This window comes from Heloderma suspectum, chromosome 2 (assembly GCF_057233095.1).
Source record: "Heloderma suspectum isolate Gila_16-S chromosome 2, 16-S_ref, whole genome shotgun sequence".
NCBI classification, from domain to species: domain Eukaryota; kingdom Metazoa; phylum Chordata; class Lepidosauria; order Squamata; family Helodermatidae; genus Heloderma; species Heloderma suspectum.
Genome location: NC_139459.1, coordinates 79,918,378 through 79,926,329, shown reverse-complemented (window position 1 = coordinate 79,926,329; position 7,952 = coordinate 79,918,378). Strand labels below are relative to the sequence as shown.

General features: G+C 36.7%; 1 protein-coding gene across 1 annotated transcript in view; it reads right to left on the bottom strand.

The window, feature by feature from the left end:
* Nucleotides 1-2,378: 2,378 nt before the first annotated feature.
* Nucleotides 2,379-7,952, bottom strand: part of SNX2 (sorting nexin 2) — a 31,647-nt gene continuing 26,073 nt past the window's right edge. Inside the window, exons 11-15 of the mRNA XM_084833949.1 lie at nucleotides 7,367-7,572; nucleotides 6,456-6,599; nucleotides 3,319-3,399; nucleotides 3,133-3,204; nucleotides 2,379-2,538 (exon numbers count right to left, since the gene is read on the bottom strand). Of these exons, the coding sequence (XP_084690075.1) occupies nucleotides 2,488-2,538; nucleotides 3,133-3,204; nucleotides 3,319-3,399; nucleotides 6,456-6,599; nucleotides 7,367-7,572 (554 nt within the window). The 3' untranslated portion in view covers nucleotides 2,379-2,487. The remainder of the gene's footprint in view (nucleotides 2,539-3,132; nucleotides 3,205-3,318; nucleotides 3,400-6,455; nucleotides 6,600-7,366; nucleotides 7,573-7,952) is intronic.

Below are 7,952 nucleotides of genomic sequence, written 5' to 3'. Positions count from 1 at the left end.
GCCAAAAATGTAGTTAAGAATGTCTCAGGAACATCATGTTGTAATACATTTCATCTTCCCAATAGGAATATAGCATCTAAACAGCTCCCTAGTGTAGCAGCCTTTTCACACCTGTTGCCCTCCACACGTTGTAGATTACAACTCCCACCATTCTGAACCATTATCCATGCTGGCTGGGGCTGATGGGAGTTGAAATCCAAACATCTGACAGGCACCTGATTGGAGAAGGTTGTAGACCATGCTGGCACCAAAGGAACTGATATTTCCAGGCAATAAACCGAACAACTTTTACTGATCAAATGCATCCATGTCCACACAGATGGCATAGCTGCCAAACACTCCAGTCTAAACTGTGTTTTCAACATTGCTCTCAGCATGCGCATAGATACCTTTTCTACCAGTGAAGTTGTGAGCATTAAGTGCAACACATTCCTAGCTTCTAAAGGTGTGTTTTAAAATGCAGTTCATAGAAGTCACTACTACTGCAATATTAAATCATGCAGACTTACTGGTACTGGATGGTAAAGCTAGAAAAAAAACCAGTTGCGAAGTGGGAACACCAGTGAAGTGGGAACACCAGATAGTTATTTTAACAGTTTTCACTGTGCAAGCTTGGAGATATTCTACCCTTTTAAAGGAAAAGCAAGCAAAGTCACCCACATGATCTTGTTCCAGGAAACCCACTAAGGACTCATTCATATACCCAAGTTTCTTGTCCAAACAGGGAAGCATTAATATGAATACTAATACACCAGTATCCGTTCATACGATTGCAACACTGGGAAATAACACAGCTGACGATGTAGAATTGGCTGGCTGTGCACAGCTCAAATTACAGTACATTTCCTTTTCTTATGTAGTCACAGCACTGCAGAGAAATTTGTTCAGGGAAATTTGACTTAGATTGGAAACTGCCCTCAAGACCAATGTTTTGCTTTCCACACTGAGATTCCCTTCTATGAACAGAACAGACTGATTCAAAAGAGGCTCCTGCTGGCAGAAGGAAGAGGAGAGGCGATTTTCTCTGATTGCCCCTGCAGCCCTCAATGTTATATCCCATGTTATTTTGGAACACACACCTTGAAGATTTTTGGAGGTCAAAAGAAGAGGGGAATTGGCAAAAATTGTCTCCCCCTTTTCAGACAGTGAGAGTATCCAATGAGTGGAATTTTGATATCTTTGAGAAATGGAAGAAATTAACAATATTTTCTTTTAAAAGGGAACATAGTTATCCACTGAATGGAGAACATCCTCAAAATGTATATAGCAATTATACTATATAAATGCCAGACTAAAGGTGATAATTCCTGTCACTTCTGATGGAATATTTTTTTAATCTAGCAGAGGATTTTAGCCCTATTCAGACATATCTAATCTGATGATAGTAAACATGCTAGGATAGAGCGTATTAGCCCTGCCACCCTCTACACATGGAGGGAGATGTTGTGAAGAGAGAGCCTCCTCTATCCATGGGGGGTCTCCACGTGATGCAGAATGCTGGAAAATTCATGTGTAGAGAGGGATGGAAGTGACAATGGAGGGTGTAGGGCTAGCATAATCTCTCTCCTTGTGTGTGTTTATTAGCCATAGATTAGAAACACTTGAAAACACTTTTGTAAGATTATTAAGAAGGGAGGCAATTTTTGGCAACTCCCTTCTGCCTACCCTCAATCTGAGAGGTTGCAGGAAGAAGGTTTATTACTGAAAATCACTTCCTGTTTTGTTGAAGGAAGCCTCTGTCGGCTCAAAGAGCATTTTATCAATGGAGTTACATCAGTTGGATACAATCCAATCAAACTGCTTTGCATAATTTGGAATTTCAAAGAGTTCCGTGGTGCAGTGATAAAATAGAGCATGTCTTCGGTATGGCCACATTCCTAAAATAAACTTATATTCAAGTGCAGTGATTTAACTTTGAGAACTCCATGTGTGTTTTTTTTAAAGTTGAACCATGTTAACTATTCAGAAAACTGCATAAAATTTGCCCAGCCTTAATCTATATAACTGAAAGAACTGAGTACTATGAACCCTGCTTAAAATGATCTAAGAAATGAAGAAGAAAGCTAATGATTAATGTTTCACAAGGTACATCCCTTTATTACGGTAATCACAAAATCTTGATTATGTACAGGAATGTGTATGTGAACATTAATAAATGCAATTTGTTTCATAAAGATCAAGTAGACAGAACATATTGTAAAGAACAAAAATAACTTTCTGGCCTTGCGTTGCACATTTTAGTGCAAGTATTAAGACACAATAGTGTTCAATTCAGCAAGTATTGCAGAAGGTCATGCCACAGTCCACTTCAAAGAGGGTCAGGACATGCAGCTGTTAATAAAATGCTGTAGTATATAAAAAGCCACATGTTAAATTCATAAAATATATAGTGGTTTATTTGGATGATTTTAAAGTGATTTCACTGTGGAACTGAGCTCAACTGGGACAAACATCCAAGGGGTCTTCGTATTTGAAAGTGTCTTCTTTCTAGGCAATGGCTTTGGCTTCAGGTAGGAATGCTTCCCAGTATTTTATCAGCTTGAAAAAAAGAGAGAAAGTAATAAATACAGTTTCACTTACATACAATTAAGATCTCCCCCTATTATTAGCAGATACTTTCCTGCATCTTTCAATAGCAAGAAAATATTTAGAATTTACAGTAATAAACTTTGGAAGCTTGCACTGCTTATTTACAGAGACTGTGAATGAATGAACATCTGAACTAGGCCACTTCTTTCCTCTCTTCAGGAAAACAAGTTCTTAAGGAAGTACTATTACATAATTAAGTCTAAAACAAAAGTTATTTTAAGAACTTATATGCTGCCAATCAGTTTAAATGACTCCCAATTTATGCACAAGTCATGTGACCCAGGCCTACCTGTTACTTGTGCTACTTTGATATTTACTGGCATAAATTAGGGAAATGTACATGAACCATGCTTTGAAAAATAATGACTCCTCCCCTAAAACAAAAATCGTATCAGAAGTGGATTGCTTTTGGGCAGAGTCACACACACTGTGTGCATACACACAGAGACCACCCCAAGTTCTCTTAATTTAGGCATTTAACATGTTTGTTGTGTTAGGAATGAAACTCCCATATGACTTATGAACACCTGAAATTAATCTTACCTGCTGTTGTGTTTGCACTAATGATTCCAAATACTTGATTATAACAGTTTTGAAGTCTCTCACACGTTCTTTCTATTAGTAAACAAAAAGGAATTAGTTTTTCACACACTGAACATATTGGCCAAACATGTTATCAAGTGTCGTTTTCTGAATTTTAAACTGTTTATTAAAAACTTGTATACATGCCTCGAATCTTCCTACTTCTTTGCGTATTGTTTTGGAGATTTGCTCAAAATCCCTTTCTCCCTGCTGAACTTTTGTTTCCCACTAAAAGAGAAAAACATGACGAGAAATTCATGAGAAGAGCTTCGGCTATTGGGCGGTATAGAAATGAAATAAATAAATAAATAAATAAATAAATAAATAAAATATGAAACATTCTAAAGCCCTCAGCCCTATAACATTGGTTCATTTTGCTGTGCTGATATGATATTTGATCAGAGAGGCTTGATATCTGAGCACATATTTCCTACTTAATTCCAGAAATAAGAGCAAGTGTAGTATAGTGACAAGGACTATAAGTCAATTCAAAGCACCAGCTCTGCCATGAACTCACTAGGTCACCTGAGGGAAACTGCTATCCCTCAGTCACATCACCACACGAAGGATAATAATGCTGGTCTACCTTTACAGGATTTAAGGATTACTGATATGCATGAAACATTTTGAACAAAGTTTAATATAGTTATTAATCTTTCAACATTTTACAGTAGGAATGCCAACACTCCTAAATGGAGTATATACACTCCTAAATGGATCCTTTGCAATTCAATCAAGTTTGACGTTTTTAGTACTGGGAATATAGGAAGCTTCATTATATTGAGATGGACTGTTGGTTCATCTAGCCCAGTATTGTCAACACTGATTGGCAGGAGCTCTCCAGGGGTTCAGGCAAGATTCTTTCCTAGCCTTACTTGGAGATGCTGGGGATCGAATCAAGGACCTTTTGTATGCAAAACATATGCTTTACCACCGACCTACGGCCCCTCCCATTACAGTTCATCACATATTCCAATTCAGGATTAATATCACCATTTGGTCTTAATCCGTGAAGATCAGGATGAGCTGTACAAAGTTACACAGTACTTCATCTATAATTGAAGTGGGTGTGTACATGCTGGGAACTGTTGCTTCTATTGCATTTGTACAGGCCAGGGGACACTTATAGTCTATAATCCCTTCTTACCTAATATACTTGGCTACAGTCAGAGGATGTGCGTTTTAAGAAACATTTAAAAGTGAAATGTGATAGGGTTTTTTTTAAAAGGCATTAACTGAATAAGCTGCAGATCTAATTGCTTCCAAAAAAATCAAAGTACGTAGCAAAACTTCAGAAATATCTATTCTAGAGGGTGAAAACAAAACAGTAGCCTTCTTCAAAGAGCTCTAGAAAAGGCACCAATGAGCAGTAATAAGGCCACAGCTCAAAAAGGCCAAGCAATATTTCACTGACAGTGGTTCAAATGATTGAAGGTAAAGCAAGCAATACTAAGATGGACATAAATAATCTGCCCCCAAATTTAGGAATAGTGGAATATTCTAACATTCAAATTTCAGATGTATATTACATTAAGCATAAATGTACAGAAGACTTAACTGAAATATTCTAGTAGACTGGTGGTAGTCACTTTATATTTTAAGTCTTACAATGTACTAGTAGTTCCCCTAAGCTGCCTTCAACATATTAATCAAACCTTTAACACCTAATGATTGAAGTGTTAAATACAAGGTGTTGGAGAATGTCTGCTCTACAAAAAGTCTTTCCAAATAAACAGAATCCACTAGAAGAATAAAGATGGATTAAACCATATGGACATTGCAATGAGCATGACAGACAGGCCATACAAAGCTTCCACAAAAGCCATCATGGAAGGCTTTTAAAATACATGCAGGCTACAGCAGGAACTGGGAGCATGATTACACACAAGGAGCTCACAAGATGAATGCAGCTTAAATCATGTCTGAATGTAGAAGATAACTTAACCTCTCAGTATTCTCTTGTCAGACACTTAGAAATAGTATTCAAACATCAGTGCACAAGTCATACACATGTAGTGGTCACTTCAAGTTTAAGCCGACAGCAGCTTCAAGCTTATGTAAACCACTTATAGGAAGCAGCAACTACATTTATTTTAAGAGTTTATGTAGATTTGTGGTGGCATGCAACAATATGGCAATGCAGAACAGCCAGTTATATAGAAGTGGTTACTGTGCTTAACATGAGCTCAGATTCAGATCCAGTTTTGACCCATGCACAATACCTCTTCCTTTTTTGTATTGTATCTAAACCTACATAGGCCCAGTACACACATAATGCTCCAATTAAGCAATCAGGAGATTGTGTGGTCCCTCTTCATGCCCACCTTAACGACAGCAAAATATTTTATCAGCATTAACATTAGTGGCTATTAAGCTACTCACTATGCTTGCTAAACCAAAACTGGAAGATGATTTCAAACTCTGGTTCAGAATGAATAGCTGGCTTTAAACATGTTCAAAATCTGGGCCAATGTTATACTTAATTGTGGTTAAGAGCAGCAGGAAATAGCACAAACCCACAGTCCACTGTCAGTTACATTAACCATAGATATGGAAATAGGAATATTGTATGTACACCTGCCCATAGAACACTCCTGCATTGTTCTGCAGCTACCAGAGTGACCAACAGGGCTCTCAGCTGAAGAGAATGAACTATTTTGCTAAAAATAGTGTACTATTTCATGAACGAAGACTTGCACAATCTTAAATTGTGATTATGAAACAGTCAGAACAGGAAAAAGCAGCATGGATGTTATCCTACCTCTTCGATTTCCTTAGCGAAGCATGATAGAAAAAGTGCAGAGATTATGATAACTTCAAGATGTTTTGACAGTTTTACTGAAGTTATGCCATACATATATCAAATAACTATATATATATATATATATATGTGTGTGTGTGTGTGTGTGTGTGTGTGTGTGTATGGAAGTGTTCCATCAGTAAGAAAAAAAGAAACTATTTAGCATTTACAGTTCTGTGTATTTTGGAATTATGCACTTGACTGCAGAGCAGAAAACAGACAGACCTCAGTCTCAATGCTTTATACTTTCAAAAAAAGTAAGTTGCCCACTCACTTTTTTAAAACATCAGAGTGAACATACTTTTCAGAATTCAAACAAGCCTAACTTATGCATAAAAGTACTGAACCACTTGTTCGTCTGATAATAATGGAACACACAAGCAATGATGAAAATCAGTTTAAGAAGGAATGCATTAAAGCTAATAAATAGAAAGAGGAAAAAATACAGCCTTACATAGACCAGGCAATGCATTCCAAAATTTACCTCTTTGATTTCATCCTTAGCTTGTTGCAATTTGTCAGGTTTATTGGCAAGCTGAAGTTTAGCTTCAGCCTCCCGTTTTTTCTGTAACATAACCTGAGCATCCTGCCATTTCTGCCAGCATTTCATTCGATGGTCAAACACACCCTGTAAGCAATATGATAATAAAAAGGTGGTAAGCTTATTCAAAATCTTACTTTAAGTAACCATCCTGTTGACATTAAACTGTGCTTTGATTATGACTTAGCTCTAATATTAAAGCCTATAGGTACCCATCTATAATAAGGCTGGAATTTAAAGAGCTGTCTAGTCTTATTTTAAAGGCTTGTGCTCACCCAGTAAATTTGACTCTGAACAGCTGGCCACATGCCATATTACATTTATTTTGAAGAAGTATGATACAGTGTTAAAAGAAAAGAGCCCCGTTAGGTTTAGGGAACTAGTTGCAATTTCTTTTGATCCTGGTCAATGTCTGGAAGTAAGAAACAAGACTAAAATTTGGTATTTCATTACTTTGTTCTGCCTTGTTGAGTACAAAGGATGATGCAAAAGCCCATAATGCTGTTCCAATATAATGGCAAACAGAGGATTCATTCATAAATATAAGTGAAGATCTCATTATATAAGTTAGGCTGAGCACTTGGTGCATTTCATAATTTGGTGCATTTCATAATTATGTGAGAACATATAAATTATCTTTAGGAGCAAATTGTCCCCAAGCATTTCTAAGGTTAGATAGATGGAGCACAACCTAATCAAAGCCACAAAACTACTTTATTTTTGTAATAGACAATTATAGACAATGCTTTCTATTATAACACTACACTTTGTACATACTTATGCCGTGCAAATAATATGGCCTTCAACATAAATTCATCTTGTTGAACCTTAGGTATTTAAAAAACAAGGCTTACTTTTACTGCACCAATAAGGCGAATATAGTCACTGAGCAGCTCAGAGAACACATAGAAGTCAGCAAAAGCTTGTTCTTGATGTAACTGATCTATCTTTTCCTCAACTTCAGCAAGCTGAGACAAAGCTCTTGATAAAGCAGTGTGGTCTTCTGAGTTCCCTAACATGGCAGCACTTTTAGCAAAGGCAGCTGTGTTGACTGAAAGTTCTGAAACAGAAATAAATCTAGTGAAAGCTAACATTTACTCAAAGTGAGTCACAAAATGGAAGTCTTAAATGCCATTTTGCCGACAGACATTTTGTTACCAGAAAATATTCTGTACAAGGGCAGAAAAAAGTTTGAAATATTCATAAAGATTTTCTGTACTTCACATAAACCTTTCTACTTATCCACTTCCATATTTGCAGAAAGACAAAAAATGCAAGTTACTTCTTATGCCCTGCAATAAAATCAGATGTCAATGGGACCAAAGATTTTGTAAATATCAGATCTGAGAACAAATTCTGAGCTGTATTTAGATCTGTTTCACATAAAACTGTGCACTCTGAAAAACCTCATAAAATATTAAACAAAACTTGTAAATAGCA